General features: G+C 58.9%; 1 protein-coding gene across 6 annotated transcripts in view; it reads left to right on the top strand.

Annotated features, from left to right (window-relative positions):
* Positions 1–15,608, top strand: part of KIAA0753 (KIAA0753 ortholog) — a 44,977-nt gene extending 29,369 nt beyond the window's left edge. For 5 of the 6 annotated variants that reach the window (XM_077893151.1, XM_077893149.1, XM_077893152.1 and 2 more), the window contains 7 exons: positions 1,938–2,016; positions 2,852–2,935; positions 6,126–6,236; positions 7,052–7,133; positions 10,638–10,758; positions 11,055–11,279; positions 14,497–15,608. In XM_077893151.1, the coding sequence (XP_077749277.1) occupies positions 1,938–2,016; positions 2,852–2,935; positions 6,126–6,236; positions 7,052–7,133; positions 10,638–10,758; positions 11,055–11,279; positions 14,497–14,614 (820 nt within the window). In that variant the 3' untranslated portion in view covers positions 14,615–15,608. Of the gene's footprint in view, positions 1–1,937; positions 2,017–2,851; positions 2,936–6,125; positions 6,237–7,051; positions 7,134–10,637; positions 10,759–11,054; positions 11,280–14,496 lie in introns of those variants that run through there. The other variant, XM_077893154.1, reaches the window with a different exon arrangement.
* Positions 15,609–17,710: the final 2,102 nt, after the last annotated feature.

Raw genomic sequence — 17,710 nt, 5'->3', positions numbered from 1 at the left:
TCAGGGTCCCGGGGTTGAGGTCATGTCAGGTCTGTGCTCAGCAGGGTGTCTGCCAGAGTCTCCCTCTGCCCTCCTCACCCCCTCCCTGCTTGCCTGCTCTAAAAAAATAAATTTTAAATAAACAGAACAGCTGCACGATCATGGAGCTTCACAGTTGGGAGGTTGGTGGTATTTGCAATGGGACGGTCCCCAGTGAGGCTGTCTGTTGCCTTAGAGGGGGCCCTGGGACCCCTCCCCACTGCCCTTCGTCCAGATAGCAGGATGGTCGCCCGGGTGTCCTGCCGTCCCCGTGGGTGGTCATACGTGATAAATGCAGGTGCACAGCCCAGGATACCACGCAGGGAACAGGTGTCACCGACTGTCTCCCCACCTCCCCACCCCGGTGGGAACCCGGTTTCTTCTCCCCCAGGGTGACCCACCATCCTGATCCACAGATGTGTCCCCTGCGGATGGGTCCCTGACACTTTGCTGTGCATGCTGGAAACCCAAGAAGCAAGCACAGAGCAGGAACAGGTGGTGCTTTCACTGTGACGGGAGGAGCCCGCGCTCCCCTGGGACCGGTGTGTCCATGCAGGAGGAAACAGCAGGTCAGGGGCGAGTCCTTGTGTTCGGAGGGCGTGTGGACGAGCCGGGTCCCGTGGACCTGTGGGGAGAGTGCGGGGCCTCACCCTGTTTGTTTCCCGACCGTGCTGACACTGGTGGCATCCCTAACATTAGACACTGCTGAGACTGGCGGAGCCTCGTGGTTCGAGTTTGCACTTCCTTGCCATTGACCAGGGATGCGAGCCTTCCTGGTGGCTCATTGTGAAGCGTCTGTCTAGGTCCTTTGCCCGTGTATTATTTTTATTGTTTTAATTACTGATTTCTGAGGCTGTTTGGTGTGGGCAGCTGGCAGGCAGACGTGGAGCAGCGTGGCTCACCTGTGCACTTCCTTGTGGTGGCTTCTGAAGGAGGAGCTTCGAGTTTTGAGTAGGATCCGTATGTTGATGTTTTCCTGTGCAGTTGATTTTGTTCTGTGACTGGTCTCAGAAGGTTTTGCCACGCTGGGGCCCCCAGACATTGTGTGCTCTTCTGAGTGTAGTGGCCATAGTCGTAGCCCAATGAGTTCCTGGCTGTCACACCAGGGGCTGCCTGGCCTCGCGGCCTGTGGAGGTGTGCTGTCCGGGCGCCACTGTGAGTCCTTCCCTTTGTGTGGGTCAGGACATCTAGAGCAGGTGGTCTGGTGCCTGGGGTGTGAGCAGCTGGCTGCTAGTGTCCCGGGAGTGCCCGTCACGCCTGCAGGTCTCCCATTTCCAGGACTCGTGCCACCCCCTGGTCAGAGGGCTCTGGGGAGGAGTGGCCAGACCTCTGTCCAGTCAGAGGGGCCTAGGATGCAGCGTCTTCCATGTGCAGGCGCCTTGGCCCAGAGTCCTGGTCCAGCAGCCCTGGGCCCATTGGCGTCCATGGGGCATGTGCGTGGGTTCTCCATTTCCCCTGTTACTGGCCTTGAGTTCGGCTTTGTCAGCTGGCTGCGGTGGGTTACATGTTGTCCTGTCATCCAGCACTTTCCCCTTCGTCTCTGGGTGTGTGTCCAACTGCATCATGTGGACTTTGGGGAGGGAATAGATAAGTGAGATGTGTCCCATCTTTCGCCTTTAGTTGTTTAAATGTAGCTATTATTCCTTTGAAGCGTACAGAGAGCCTGATGCAGCTGTTGGAACATCCAGAAGCGTCCCCAGTGGGTCGGGACTGGTGGTGGCACAGCACCTGGGCTCTTGTTGGAAAGGCTGCAACCTCTGCTCTCTCACAGGCCCAGGGGCTCGCTTGGCCCTTGGGATCAGGGAAGCTCCATACTTTGGTCATCGTTCAATTTCCCTCCGGCTGGAGTCGTACCTGAATATACAAAATGGCATATTTTCTTGCTTTTGATTTTAATCCTTGGTTTTATTTCTACATAGTGTCTCTGCCGCCCAGTTAGCAGAAAAGGTGGAGGTGGCAGTTCTGGAGCGTCTGCAGCCTCTCCTGCTCAAGGCCCAGGTAATGCACTTGCTTCCCTTTGGACGTTCTCAAAACGGTTGGCGTCCGTTGCTGAGAGGCCACCTGGCCCTCCCCTGCGCACTGTGGCCGGGTCCTCCAGTGCACACAAGACACAGACACGGGGCAGAGAGGAAGCTCCACTTTTGAGAAAAGGGAGATTTTAGTTTAGGGAATGAGTTCAGGTTCTGATTTCCATCCTCAATGAAGTAGATGTGGTGGTGGTGGTGTTCGCCTGGTCCTGGCCCACACCCTACAGTTTGCAACAATGGGCACACTTTTCTGCGGGCGGCGCTGGTGCACACGCGGTCCCTCCTGGAGGAGGAAGTAACAGATGCAGGCACCGTCCACCGTGGGCCGGAAGCTAGCAGCCTGTCCGGACCCTGTGGGTCCACCGGTTATGGGAGTTGTCTGGTCTGTGTGAACAGACGAGCTGAGGGCCCATCACGTGTACATGGCATGTGGTGTCCTGGTCTCTGAACAGGCCACCGGAGACAGGTATGCTCCGTGTACGGTATGTGCTGCCGTCACTAGAGGCCTGGGAGGCTTGGGCGTGGAGAAGATGGGGGCTCCCGGCCACCCACTGGGGTGGCCTCCTTGCTCGGCACACAGGTGTAGGCTCTTTGGGTGGAGACACAGCTGCCCCGACCGAGTTCCTGAGGGGAGGGAAGGAAAGGACAGACACCAGGACAAACGTGCACCTCTGCACATGGCCCTGAACAGAAGATTCCTGCAGATCCTGACGTGGCCCAAGCTGGGAGCAGCTCCACGCAGCAGTTCCCTAGTCCTGACACGGGCTGTAGGTCCTCATGATGCACAGACATGCTTGTCTCAACAGAGAGTCAACTCCTCCCTGGAGGCAGATGCTAACCCGAGGGACCAGCCACCCACAGACACGGCAACGGCACAGCCTGTGCAGGAGGTGCGTGTGGGTGTCCAGAGGACGTCTGGGGGCCGGGGGGTTCTGCCTGGGTGGTGGGAGCTGACGGTTCCTCTGTGGCTGGTGGAGTCTTTGCACCCACGTCAGGAGCCGCTCACCAAAGCATCTGGACCCCGGGGCTCTGTTCGGGCCTCTCCTCTCCCGAGGACAGACTGTGGCCACGGTGCTCAGGGCCTCCGTGGCCTGGTTTCCTCCTCACCCGGGGCCTCATGTCGGCGTTCGGTAGGCATGTGCCCAGCTGGGTAACAAGTGGGATCTGGCTTGGCACAGAGAATGCCAGGATTGGAGAGGACTCGTACTGGGCTCGTGTGGGACTGAACTTTCCCGTTCGTGGAGCTCAGGTTGTGGGGCGGGGGCCACAGGCAGTGCCCGGGACCTGCTGGGGTCCGGAAACAGTTGCGGCCGCCCGTGTAGAGCAGACACGGGCAAAGCAGGTCTGTGGGCTTGGGGCAGTGGAGCAAAGCTGCCCATGGGCTTGGAGTGGGGGTGGGGGTGGGTCTGGGGAGCACGTCTGCCGGGCCGAGGCCTCACTGTCCCAGCACACCATGGCAGAGTTGGGTCAGAAGGCTCCTGTGCTGGAACCCAGAGCCTACCATCCGCACGCAGCCGGTCTCAGCAATCCCGTCCTGGCCGTGTCCCCGTGCTGTCACTGTGTTTGAGAGTTACCAGCCTCACTCCTGAGAATTACTCTGTGAGCATACATGGGTGTGAGGAGACCCCGCTGCCAGCAGCTCGCGTCCCGGTTACATTGGCCCATGGCTGAGGTCCCAGGTGGCACTTGACAGCATGTTCATAAATAACTGAATAAACGGAGGGAGACCCTAGGTGTTGACTTGTGTGCCTTGCTCACAGTGTCCCAGGACTTGTCTCCAGGAGGTTGGGGGCATTTGGTCTCCTCGTGAACCACAGTTCTCTGTGGCCTCACCATCTCTGATGCCCAGAGGGAGCTTGGGGAGGTTTGGGGATGACGTGTTGCTCTGGCCATGCATAGACCCCTGCAGTGTGTCTTTCCAAAATGCAGGAGTGTTTTTTTTTTTTTTTAAGCTTTTATTTATTCATGAGAGACACAGAGAGAGGCAGAGACACAGGCAGAGGGAGAAGCAGGCTCCCTGCGCAGAGCCGGATGTGGGACTCAATTCCAGGACCCTGGGGTCATGCCCTGAGCCAAAGGCAGGCACTCAACCACTGAGCCACCAGGGATCCTCACATGCATGTTTTTAAGATTAAAAGTGACGTGCACATGGCTAAAAATTCAAATAGCTCAGCTAAGTGTGATGTGACCAGCTAACCCATACTACCAAGAGCAGCTACATGGTGTGGGACCTTGCTTCTTAGTTCATACGGCTGTGATGCCGTCAGCGTGGGCTTGCTTCCTCTCTGCGATGGCGCTGGGGTCCTTGACATTCTATTCCTGGCCGATGGGAAATCTTAAACATGAACATAAGTCTTCATTCACTAGACCCGTGTGCCTGGGTTTGCATTCTCTAGATTTTTCTGTAATTTTATTCTGATTTTTCAGCTGATTTTTTTTCATTAAAGATTTTATTTATTTATTCATGATAGACATAGTGAGAGAGGCAGAGACACAGGCAGAGGGAGAAGCAGGCTCCATGGTGGGAACCAGACATGGGACTAGATCCCAGGTCTCCAGGATCATGCCCTGGACCAAAGGCAGCACTAAACTGCTGAGCCACTTGGGCTGCTCTGGAGATTTCTTTTAAGAAGGATCAGCTATTCTTTTTGAAGTGAATTTTGACACTTTGTGTCTTGGGGGAATTTATACATTTCATTTTTTAAAAAGATTTTATTTATTCATAGAGAGAGGCAGAGACACAGGCAGAGGGAGCAGCAGGCTCCATGCCGGGAGCCTGACGCGGGACTCGATCCCAGGACTCCAGGATTACGCCCTGGGCCTAAGGCAGGTGCTAAACCACTGAGCCACCCAAGGATCCCCTTTCAGCTGATTTTTATTTAGAGTTGTTCATTTCTTTATATTTTTAGTGGCCATTTTTATTTTTTTCTGTGATAGGATAGAAGGTTTTTTTTAAGTTGCCATGGCAGGAGCTGTTCACGGCTGTCTCCACACGCATGGGCTCATGCAGCCCTTTCAGCTCTGAGGCAGGACTGTTCCCATCCCACAGTGGGGTGAGCACATGGCACAGTGGGCAGAGCCGGGATTCCGCGCCTTGCACGTGCCCCGTTCTAGAGCCTGATGCCCTCACTGCCCAGCAGGTGTTCTCTGAGGGCCTCCCTCAGGCTAGATGGTAGACGTATCTTAGGATCTGAAGAAACGAAGCACATATGGCCATGTCTACAAAGCATAAAGCACATAGTGAGTGTAAGAAATATAAGATCAGGAAACGCTAGTAGAGGCCTCCAGGGTCATGGGTACAGAGAGTGAGGATGGGGAGCCTGGTGGCATCAGGAGCAGATGCTTTACAGAAACCTGGAACACACCTGTCGCTGCAGTGTCACACGCCCGCCAGTGGACTGTCCTGGGCACAGCCCAAGACAGCACCGCCCTACCGCACAGGAGGCCACTGTGCTCTGGGCTTGCTGAGGGGATGGGCGCCAGGCTTCCTGGGGGTCCCTGGGCTACTTGGCCAGCGTCCCTTCAGGTCTTTGACTGCCTTTTCCGCCCCTCACTTCTCTCTGCTCTCTCTGCCCTCTCCCCTCCACCCTTCCGCCCTCTCCTTGCCCCGCCCTCTCTCTCTTCTTCCCCTCCCTCCTCTCCCTCCCCCACCTCGCCCTCTCCCTTCTCTCCCTCCTCCTCCCTGCCCCTCCGTCCCCTCCTTCCCCTCCTTCCCCTCCTTCCCCTCCACCCTCTCCCTCCCCTCCCTCCCTTCTGCCTTCCCCTATCCCCCTCTGCCCTCTCCCTCCCCTCACCTCCCCTCACTCCTCTCCCTCCCTCCTGCCCCCTCCCTCCCCTCCACCCTCTCCCTCCCCTCCCTCCCCTCTGGTCTCTCCTTCTCCCTCCCTTTCCTCCCCCCCTCTCCCTCCCCTCCCTCCCATCCCTCCACCCTCTCCCTCTCCTCCCTCCCCTCCCTCCACCTTTTCCCTCTCCTCCTTCCCCCCCTTCTACCCTCTCCCTCTCCTCTCTTCCCTCCTTCCACTCTCTCCATCCCCTCCCACCCCTCCCTCCCCTGCCTCCTCTCCCTCACTTGCTTTGTAGGCTGCTGTCCTGGACCCACTGAGGGACCATTTGGAAGCCTCAGCTCTCGTTGGGGGCGGCAGGGACAGCCTGTACCTGGAGACCCTGATGCTGCGGATGGAGGAAATAGAGGTGAGGTCTGGGGCCGCCCCCAACACTTCTGCTGCCCAGGTCTGGAGAGTCATGCGGTCCTGGGCCACAGCACAGCCTGACTGCAGCCATGTGGGGCCTGGGGACAGTCACTTATCCTCCCCAATGGTCAGGTGTCCTTGAGGCTAAGGTGAGGAGGTATCCGTGGAACCCAAGGGTGGCCGTTCTCCCTTGACGTCTTTGGTAGGTGATGACTGGAGCCAGGACCATCAACATCCCTCCTGGCGTGGGGTCCCAGCAGGTCCCAGACCCTCTTACCTTCTTGGGTTCCCACGATTCACAAGGCTTTTATCATACGTTTAGACCTCAGATCTGCCGCGGCGCGGCCCTGGATTGTTCAACGCAGGGACATGAGACACAGCGAGGGGATGGGGTGTGGCCGGGGTCCCAGAGCTGGGGTTGCTGTGAAGGAGACACATCGGGAAGACAGTCTTCTGTTGGTGTTTGAAAGAGACGTGTGGTTTGCTGTGGTGCTGCCACGGGGTCCCCTCTCAGGGCAGCCGTCGGGGCCTGCAGCATCTGGCGTGAAACACACGGCTCACGTGGGACGTGGTCAGTACTTGGCACATGGCACAGTCCTCTTGTCAGCAAGTTCTGGGGGATGGTGCTGTTCTCCGTTACACGCGTTACAGCAGTTGCTTCACTGGTTTTAGACTTTGCCTCGTGAGCTCCCATCCTGGCCTGGCAGCTGCCCATCTAGCTTGGGTCTCATGTGTGGAGCTGCTGTGTCCTGAGCAGTTACAGTTTGTAATGAAACTGATCTTTTCTCATAAATTAAACTTTTTTTTTTTTTTAAGAACTACCAGGAGACCGTTCGCCAAAGATACAATAAAATCGTATATGCTGACCCTCATCATTGGATGCAGGAAGGAAAAACGGGTGAGTGTCCCCCACGTGGGTCCCCTCACCTCAAACACAGGAAAGCTGCAAACCTTTGGCCATGGACACACGTGGATCCACTCGGCCTCTGTCCACCTGCCAGTCACGCTGTTTGGATGCCTGCCTTGGTTGCAGGTTCTGTGTGTGGGACCCTGGGCACAGCAACAGGTATCAGAAACGTGTTACGTTTCTTTATGGCTTTTTTTTTTTTTTTTTGAGATAAAATTTACATGTGATAAAAAGCACGAATATTAATTGTGTTGTTAGATGGGTTTTGGCAAATGGGTCCGCTTTGCAGCTCCTGTCATCAGTCAGATGTCACCTCAGAAAAGTCCCTGCGCTCGTCCCCCATCGGGGGCCCCACCAGCCCGGCTCCATTGTGCGGCTTGCGGGCTAGGACGGCACACGCACTATGTCGCACGGCCTTGTCCCTCACTGGTGGGAGCACCCTTTCCTGCGTCCCGCGGGCTGCAAGCATGAGGCGAGCCTCCACAGGCCAACACGGAGGGGCTGGCAGGGCCGGACGCCCACCTTCCCTGGCTCGTGGCCCCGTCCCTCCAGACACTGCTTCCTTGTCACCCATCCCTCCCCGCTGTGGCGGTCAGGACCCTGGCCTTTCTAACAGAAGGACACTTGGGCCCACCTGATAGTTCAGGATGCTCTCCCCATCCCAGCGTCCCCAACATCAAGTCCCCATTGCTGTAGGGGATGCTCGCAGTGTCCAGGACCATTGGCAGGCATGTTGGGGGCCGCTGCCCTGTTGCCACGCTCGGGTCAGCGCTTACCGCGGGCTTCTCCTGGCAGGCACGCCCTGTTCATCATCTGCCTATGATCTATGCTCGGTTACGTCTGGCTTGGACTGTTGGGGGTACGTGTGCTGTGAACACAGTCGCATATAGTCGTGTGTGGACGTCGGCTTCTGTTTCTTTTGGATAAACACCGGAGCAGGCTTGCCAGGTTGCAGCATGGGGGTGTAACTTGGTCATGGACTGCTGGGCCTCCCTGCGGAGTGGCATTGCCCACTGAGGCCGGTGGTCAGTGATTGCAGCCGTGGCGATGGGCGTGGACCATGTCCCCTCAGTTTTAATTTCATTTTATTGATGAATAAGGACGTTTAGGGTGTTTCCTGTGATTATTAGCCAGTGTTGTGTGTCTTCACAAGGCATCCAGATACTTTGTATATTTTTAAAAATTGGGTTGTTTTTTGTGCATTACATACGTTGTTCTAATACCAGCTTTTCTGGGATGGGATTCAGGTTGTGTAGGATTTACCCATTGGGAGCGCAGCTCCGTCTGTTGTGTGCTTGCAGAGTGTGCAGACCTCACCCCGTCCGACTCCAGCATGCGTCCCCCCGGAAGGAAGCCCTGTGCGTGCGGCCGCCTTGCCTTGGCAGCCATGAGTCTCCTGGCAAACATCTGCCAACATCTTGCCCGGTTTTCTCAGATGTGTTTTGTTGGAAGCAGACATTTTTAATATCGAAAAGTCTTATGTCAATTTTTTCTTAGATTCCCGTGTTTGACCTAAGAAACTGTTGCATGCCACCAGGTTGAGAAGGGGGTCTGTTGTTTTCTTGGAGGAACTTTGAGGTCTGGTTCTTGTGTGTGGGTTCATGGTCTGTTCCCAACAATGGTTTGCCTGTGACCTGAGGTAGAGATGAAGGTTCATTTTTCTGTTTTCTTCCTAAAAGAAGGCCCTTTGTTCTTGCCCCGTTTGTTGAAAAGACGTGCGCGTTTCTCCTTGTTTCATGAGGGGCAGATGCAAGCCTGTGAAGCTCCAGCAGGAGGCCCGTTTCTGGGGCTGGATGGTTGCTCATCAGCGGCCACTCTGTGGATGTGGGGAGGTGCTGGAGGTGTGCACAGAGCAGGTGCGCAAGCATCGGGGGTGGGAGGCTGCAGTGCTGCCCAGGTCCAGGCGGGGGTTGGGGGTGTCGGGATGCACCCACCACACTGCACTTTCACAGGAGGGTGAGCCAGGTGAACACAGAGCTCATCTGGGCCTGTTGTGTTTTCTGTGATTCCCAAGCCCCTGGTCTCTCTGCGGCTCATGCAGCCAGCTATGGAGCAGCTCTGGGAGGCAGGTCAGATGGCCCCACCTATGGGGGCTCCCCCATCCCCCTCTGGAGCTGGGCCCCCCTCCCTCTTTTCCTCCCTCCCCGCCAGCTCCCACCCACCTGTCATGACCACCGTATGTCAGAGTCGCTGCTGGAGGGTCTCCTGTCCCCCTAAGCTGCAGGTTCCTGAGCCAGTGTGTACCCTCCTCCGTTGCGTGTCCTACGACGCGTAGCATGGGCTTCCTGGCCTGGGAATCCGTGGCTTCCAGCATCTGTTGGTGTGGGAGCCAGGTGCTGGGGTGGGTCACTCTGAGAGCCGTTTGGCCCCTGGCCACAGAGTGGGCAGCCTCATGCAGAAGCCCATCTTACCCAGGACTCCCAGTGGGCATCCCCTTTTCCAGGCCAGTTTAGAGGTCTAGTGGCTGCTGATGACTGTGTGGAGGCCAGCGCACCCTGGGGAGGCGTCCTGCAGACCCCGAGAGCTGATGCTCCCACCTTGGAAGTCCTAGTGGGCATCCTGTTGCCCTTGCTCTGGGTATGAGCTCATTGGCATCACAAAACCTCACAGAGGGTGATTTTTTTTTATTTGTGCGGCATTCCATCTGTACCTTCCTCTCCTTGGGTGAAAAACTGAAAACTTCTCAGTAGTATTTTTACAGAAATGGACGCAGGCAGCATCTCTACCGTGTAGGAAATCATGGTTGTATCGCTGGGGCAGGCCCGCGGTGCCACTTACCTCAGGGAAGGACATGCTTCCTTCTACGCTTGGAACACATTTAACGTGATGAGTAACCCGAAGCCCAGAAGAGCTGCTGAGCTGCGAGGTCTAGTCAGTCAGTGCTGACTGTGCTTGTGCAGGTTCCCAGCAAGGCTGAGAGATGAGCAGGATCAGCTCATTAGTGTTGAGATGTGAGCGCTTTTCCTTCCCCAGTCACAAGACCATTTAAAGGTCAAACGCTCGAGACTCCCCAGCAGGTGGCTGGTCCTCACTGAGCCAGAGCCCAGGGCTTTGCACACACTGGTTCGCAGCACGTCCTTAGGGCTCACTGGTCGTCTCACTGCTTTCTTATGGTGACTTTAAATTTGTCTTTTCTTGGGACACCTGGGTGGCTCAGTGGTTGAGCATCTGCCTTCAGCCCCGGGCATGATCCTGGGGTCCTGGGATCGAGTCCTGCGTCGGGCTCCCCGCAGGGAGCCTGCTTCTCCCTCTGCCTGTGTCTCTGCCTCTCTGTGTGTCTCTCAGGAATAAATAAATAAAATCTTAAAATAAATAATAATGATAAAATAAATTTGCCTTTGCTTTGAAAACCAGAGCGTTTTTGCACTGCTGGCTGCCCCGTCAGGCTTGAGAGATGATGGTGCGGCCTCCTGAGGGGCCTGGGCACTAGGACGGTGCTGGGAAGCTTGCCGGCCTCTCTGTATGTGCGGTCACTGTTTGCCTCTCCTCTTCTAGAGCAAACACTCGCAGCAGTAAGTGAAAGGCCTCTCTCTCCTCATCCAATCAGGATCACCAAGACCGCCGCTCGCAAAAACCCAGACGTGAACATCGTGCTGGAAAGGCCCCAGACTGGCAAGTAAGTGGGCTAGGGTGGCTGTGTGTGCTGGCTGGCCCGTGGTGTTGGCACACGCGGGGCCCCGATCCCCCAGCCGGGCCTCGCCACGCTCTTGGGCAGGTGCCAGCGCCACCTGGCTTGTCTTTCCAGGGCAGTGTTACAGGGCTTCTGCCTCCAGCACTGCCTACAGGATGGGGACCCCTTTGCGGTTGGGCGGTCAAGGTGGGTGGGGGCCTTGGGTTTGTTCAGGTGGAAGGAAGACAGGCCTTGCGATCTGGGATCCCAACATCTCTGTGCCCATTTCTTCTTTGTGTCAGTTCCTTGGATGAAAGCATGGGGCCCGACAAGGGGTCTGACAAGAGAGGGGTTCCCCTGCTGCCCCTTCCAGAGGAGTATCCGCGGAAGGAAGGCCAGGCCGCCCTGCGGGTGCCCCCGGGCCTGCGGCACAGCATCGGTGACTACTGCAGCCGCTTCGAACAGTACCTCCGCCTGGTTGGGCATGAGGCCGTGGGCACCTTTAACCCCTGGCTGCTGGCTGAGAGGTCAGTATTGTGTCTCAGCCGCACCTGAGAGCCAGGTGCCCAGTGCTCACCTACGGAAGGCTGCCGGGGAGACTGGGCTGTGTCTGGGCCCATCTGCAGGCTTTGTCTGCCAGCTGCCACTTTGGGCAGGGGAGCTAGAGGGACAGGTGTGTGATCCTGCGTGAGGAGTGCTGGGCGGCCTGCTGTCAGGTCTGGGACAGGATATACGACACCATAGGGTACAGCGGGCAGGTGGGAGGTGGCCACCTGGGTCCTTTCACTCCTGGATGAGGCCCTTCCTGTGCATACATGGTGCTGTGACAGACACGTGTACATCCAGTCCTTTACCTGCGCCAGATGCAAATCCTGTGGGGGGCGGCACCTGACACTGGAGCTGCAAACCACAGCCCCTCCCCAGCTCCCGGCCCCCCCCCCCCCCCACCCCCACCCCTAATGGTGACCAGCCCCTCCACAGCTCAGGCCAGGGGCAGGATGGAGGATGGGATCACCTCTTTCAGTGGCTGATTCTTTTAAATGCTTCTGCCTCTTCCACGCGGCCTCCTGTACACCGACCCCCACAGCCCGACAGGCCCCCTAGTCCGTCTCTGGCTTCTGCCCCCAGTTTTCTCTGAGACCCTCTCTCCTTCCACCCAGATCAACTGGTGGCTTGCATTCTGGGTGTCCCTTCACCACCACCTACACATCTGGAAACCCCCCCCCCCCCCCCCCCACCAAGGGCCTCCACCTGGGGCTTCTCTCTGGTTTGCAGTGCACACCTTGCTCTGTGTGGGGAAGACGCTCCCAACACGTCAGGTTCTCATGCTCCTTCCGTGATCCACACATCCATGTGGCTTCCTTCTTTCGCAGGAGAGGGCAGGTGGAGGCCTCATTCCCTGGCCTTCACCTGGGTCCCCCCCAACTCCCCTGCCATCCACTGCCTGCATTCCCTGTGCCTGGGGGGCCTCAGGTTTCTCCTCCCTTGGAGCTGCTAGTCTGTTTGGATCCCACCTCCCGACCCCCCTTCCTTCTGAGTCTGGGTCATTTTTCATTGGGTCCTGTCCCCTCGTGGCTGAGGCACATCTGTTTCCTTCTGTGGTGGGATCGTGTGTGGTCCCTCGGCTGACCCTGAGCCTTCCTCTTGTGGAGTGTCTGGGGCCCAATCTGGTTGAGCCGCACATGTATTTTCTAGAAGGGGAAGGGGACGGGGAAACCCGACGGGCTCCTTGTGGTCACTTGCACACCATCCCCAAACTGACCGGTTGTGGGTCACCTGGCATGTTGGAAAATCCAGAAAAGGCTGAGGAAGACGGTTCTCTGAGGGTCCTTCGCGTGATTCTGCCATCCTGCAGACGTAGGAAGCACTCAGCCCATGAGGAGCACACAGCGTATGGGCACCTGGTCCCTCCAGTGACAGTTCCCACATATCACAGCTGCGGGTTTTCCCTCCCCGCCTCTCATTCCTTGTGTGCATGTGCTGTAGGTCGGGGCTGCAAGGACTGGATCTTGGAAGAGCAGACAGGGAGCGGCATCATCCCAGAGCCGTGGGCATGAGAGGGCAGTGGGTGTCTCAGTGCCTCCTTCCCCCCAGGAGAAGCGCTGCTCCTATTGGAGAGCAGCAGACGTTGTGCACGGGCAGAGGTGGGAGCGCTGGCGGCCCAGGCAGTGACATGTTTGTGGGAGCAGACTCGCCAGGCGTCTGGGACACTTGTGATCAGAAAGGGCAGGCGGAAGCTGCATGTTTATCTGTCCACCCTGAATCCCCACCTCGGTCGTGTCCCCAGTGGCTACGTAAAGCATGAAGCCATAGGTGACAGCAGGCAGATGAGCAGTACAGGGTGGAAGGCAGCATGCAGCCAGACGGGGGCGGAAGGCCCGGCAGACGGGAGAGCCAGTGCCAGCCAGGGTGCCGCCGGGGCCGTGGAGACCGGGGATGAGGGGGCCAGACACCCACACTTGAGCACAGCCGATGGGCCAGGCCGGGTGCCACAGCAGGTGGACCCAGAGAAGCAGGGAAAGCCCCAAACCAACTTGGAGTCAAGGACACAGTCACCCCAGGAACTGAGCCCGGGATACAGCAAGAAAGGGGGAAGTTCTTAGAAATTAGAGGCATGATGGCCACAGTAGCTCACTGGGGAGCTTAGCGTGAGAAGCCAAGTCTCCCATTAGGAGAGGAATGGACCCGAAAACAATAGGGTGTGTGTGCGGGGAGCTGATATGCATGTAGGGCTGGGAGTGCGTGGGGCTGGTGTGTGCAGAGCTGGTGTGCATGCGGGGCTGGGTGTGTGTGCGGGGAGCTAGGTGTGCGGGGCTGGGTGTCCACAGAGCTGGTGTGTGTGTGTGCATGAGGACACCCACTGCCTTGAGGCAGGAGCAACATAAGCAGCTGCTCCCAGGGGCTCTGGGCTCATCGGGGGACGTGCTGACAATGTCTGTGGTCAGGCTGAGGTCAGTGCTCACGGGAATGCAGGGCGGCCGCTAACGCAAGAGCGGAGAGTCAGGGTCCAGGTTGCGGCACAAAGATCATCACAGAACCTCACGACACCCGGAGGTGGGAGAAAAAGGCAGAAGATACCCCACATTTTCGTAGGAGGAGCTGAGATGTAGCAGAGTCGCATTACCTGGAAGAGACCATGCATGTCAGCGGGACGGGGGGTGGGCAGCTCAGCGGCGGCACCAGACGTCCAGGTGGGGCTGTGTCCGTCTGTGGGAGTCACACGTCCCTTTGACCCATGCGAACGGACCCCTCGCCCTCCGCAGACCAGTGTGGATGGGGCCCTAAGTTGGACCAAGTGGAAATGTGCACCTCCTGGTATTTCCCATAAATAAAGTGATCTCGGGGAAAGGGCGGCAGCCGGTGGTGGGAGCAGCATGGACCCTGAGTGCGCCCTCGGTAGAGGCATAACCGCGGCTGCGCAGTAGCTTCCACTGTGTGGGCGTCTCCGGCCGGGGGCTGCCAGCTGTGCACCTGCTGTGCGGGAACTCGGTCCTGCTGCAGAGCGGACGCCACGCAGACACTGGCGGACGTGAGCGCACGTCGGTCAGTGGGCAGCCTTGGGTTCCTGACTGTCGTGGTCCTTCTCGTGACGTGCCTGAGGGGAGCATTGCGGGCAGGGGTGGGCTGTGGGGCCCAGGCACTGCCTTCTGCTCTGGGAAGCGGGGCCTCTCGCCTCCCCGCCGCCCCCTGGGTGAGTCCCACTCCGCGGCCCCTCCACTTGCAGCCCTGCCATTTGTCTTCCAGCTTCTCCGAGGAGCTGGTGGACGAGGCGCTTGGGGCCGTGGCCGCGGAGCTGGAAGATGCCTGCGAGGACTATGCGGAGGCTGTGTTCACCTCGGAGTTCCTGGAGCCCGCGACCTGAAGGTGCCCCCTCGGGGCTGGGGTCTTGCCCGTGGCTGTGCCTCTGCATCTCCTTGTCGTGGTGACGGCTCTGGTGGTTGATGATGGAGGCAAGGTGCTTCCTGGGGCCCAGGAATCGTGAACGATGACAATATAATATTTTCTCAATGTGTGATTTTCCTACTGAAGTAACTGTGTTCGTCCCGCTGCTGAGTTTGGGGACATGAGCGTTTGGACAGGTGCCGGCAGGTGTCCTTCCCTGGGGCCACCAATCCCTGGAGGCAGCCAATCCCTGGGGCTGCCAAAGACTCCTGTGGTTTGGGCCCGCAGCTCACGTGCAGACGGAGCCTGGTGCCCCCTGCTTGGTCACGGCCCTCAGCCTGCTTCTGCCCCACAGATGAACTATGACGTCCAGACTATGGGGTCATAGCTCTGTCAGGGTCCTCGAGAGGGTCCTAGGCTCCGTCCCTGCATCCCGGGCTGGTGCTGCCTATGTGTGTGACCCATGGAGGAGCCGGGGCAGGAGGAAAGGCCTGGCAGATGCGGGGAAGCCCTGGTCCTGGAGAGGAAGACACGTGGGGCCACGGTAGCTGGGTCCTCACGCCCCCGCCCAGTGATGCTTTTCCAGGAAAGCCTCTGATTTTCCAGAAAAAGAAAAGGAATGTGCATAGAAATAAGGCCACTTCCTGGAAGTTTCCTTCCATCGGCAGCCTGAGGTGTGTATGTGCCATGAATGGCAGGTGGCATGAGGCTCCCCCAGGGGCAGGGGGAATCCTTGTGGTGCCTGCGGTGTGGATGCATGTTTGGGTGACCACGTGAGCTGCTGGGTCACACCGACTCCTGCAGAACCGGGCTGCATGTGATACAGGGGGTCAGCAAGGCTCTGGGGTCAGAGGTCTTCACCAGGAGGGGACGTGGGCACAGGGGTCGGCGGGCAGTGGCTCCAGGAGCTCCAAGTGGCTTGTGGGGCAGTTTGTAGTGTGCGGGTTCTTTAAATAAACTCAGGATTTTACATCTGTGCGTGTCTGCCTGAAATCATTCCGCCTCCCTTCTCCCCAAACACAGGACTGTGACTTAGACGCCCCGCCGACACCTGGAGGGCGCACCAGGGCCTCTGCTGCCTGTCCACCCCTTCCCCCCGCCGGAGAAACGTGTTCATGGAGCCTTCCCTGGACGGGACGCTCATGGCACTGCATTCCTGCTTCCAGGGGAGACAGGGCCCGGCCATCTGACCCTGACGCACCTGCTCCTGTGTGGAGCTCTGCTCCGGGGCACCCTCCTGCCTCATGGGCCGCAGGCAGTGACCCCACGCTCCTTACCCCCCGCCCTGCTGGGAGGGCTCCACAGGCCCAGGGCTCCAGGTTTCCCTGCTCCAGGTTTCCCTTGAAGGGAAGGGCCGTGGCCGTGCTGCCCACCCCACAGCCAGGGTCCCCTGGGCCCGGGCTGACGACCCAGCGGGTCCCTGAGACGCCTGTTCTGAGGCTGGAGGCCAAGGCTGGGTGAGGGGCCGCCCTCTACCCGCCTCCCCTGCTGTACACCTCTGTGTCCATCCTGCCTGGTATGCTGGGTGGGGTGGGGTGGGGTGGGATAGAGAGCCGAGATTCCCCCCGGGACATTGGTCACCGGAGGATGAAGGAGAGAACCCACGCCAGCATCTCCGTGGATGTTGGCTGTTAGCTTTGCCCCAGGAGCCTCCCCGTCCTCCACCCTCCTCTGGGCCTTCCTGCCCATGACCCCAGCTTCCCCCTGCCTCACTGTCGAGCCCAGCATGTGGTCCCCACACACCTTCATCACTCGTGGCCCCGGACAGTCTCCCGGGAGCTGCCAGGACTTTGCAGTCCGGGCCACATCCTGAGGCAGGGGCCGCAGAGCCAGTAGGGGTAAGCCTGGGGTTGTACAGACTCTGGGACGGGGCGTGCCCCCTGCGGCCTGTGCTTCGGTCCCGTGAATGCCTGTCAGGTAGACAAGCTGGGGTGGCTGACAGATCATGGGGGACATAATTTGCAGCATGGCGTCCAGCCTGAAGTGTTCACGGTGCCCCTGCTCTCCTGTGACTTCAGCGGCCCCAGCCCTGCCCTGGCCTCCACCTCACCTCCTAGGGGCATCCTTCCAAGCAGCAGGGGCCCCCACCTGGTGACACACTACACACCCAGCGCCCTGGCCCCACAGTCCCTGGGGGCCCCTCCCTGGCCTGTAACAGGTCCATCCTGACCTCACCCCAGGTCACGTGCTCCCCGCAGCCACGCCGACAGACCAGGCAGGGATGGGAGGGCAGCTTCGCTTCGAGGGCAGCCAGGGCACCTGCCCGGGGGCGCCTCCAGAGCCACTTGTCTTCCGAGGCTGGGCAGCCTGTGCTCCGCTTGTGGAAGGTTGGCTGCCTGCCATGGAGACGCAGGGACAGCGGAGGCCATTCCCTCCTCCAGGGGCCTGAGCACGGAGGCGAGAGAATGAGAGAATGGGAGCTGCGGTTGGGGCCGAGGGGCTGACTCCTCTTTCCTGAGCCAGGGCTGTGTTGGTGGTGGTCTTCATGGGGGAGGTGGCATTTAAAAGGGGTCTTGAAAGATGGGCAGGGCTGCGGCAAGGGCAGAGGGACCTGAAGGCAGAGGGGACGGCCCGGAGGGAAGGCCACAGGTGGAACATGATATGGTTAGGTGCAGGCGACAGGGCGGGATGGCCCCCCAGTCCCACAGGTGGCCCCAGGCATGCAGCTCCCCGGCTGTGTCCACCCTCCCTGGGAAGCAGGATCCACCCCAGTCTGGGTCCCGGCCTTTCCTCCGTGTCTACACGGGGGAGCCCCGGCCACGCGCCCAGCCGTGTCTGGTCCAGCCTCACAAAACCCAGCCTGGGACAGGTGTGTGAGGATCTGGACGCTGCCCCCAACAACGAAATGGGGCACAGGGGGACCCGTGAGGCCCGTGGGAGGCCGGCAAATCCTGGGGCCAAGCCTGCAGGAGGCTGAGGGCCCACGGGCAGCCTCTCGGTGGCTGGATCCATCCATGGTGGCCTCCTCACATGTCTGCTCCTGGTGACAGATTTTGCATCTGCTCAGTGTGATGGGGACCTGCAGGACATCCTGGTGCTTTGCTGCTGACATTTACTCCGGGATCACGAGAGAATC

Source organism: Canis aureus, chromosome 3 (assembly GCF_053574225.1).
Source record: "Canis aureus isolate CA01 chromosome 3, VMU_Caureus_v.1.0, whole genome shotgun sequence".
Classification (NCBI taxonomy): domain Eukaryota; kingdom Metazoa; phylum Chordata; class Mammalia; order Carnivora; family Canidae; genus Canis; species Canis aureus.
This window is presented reverse-complemented; position numbering and strand designations above follow the sequence as displayed.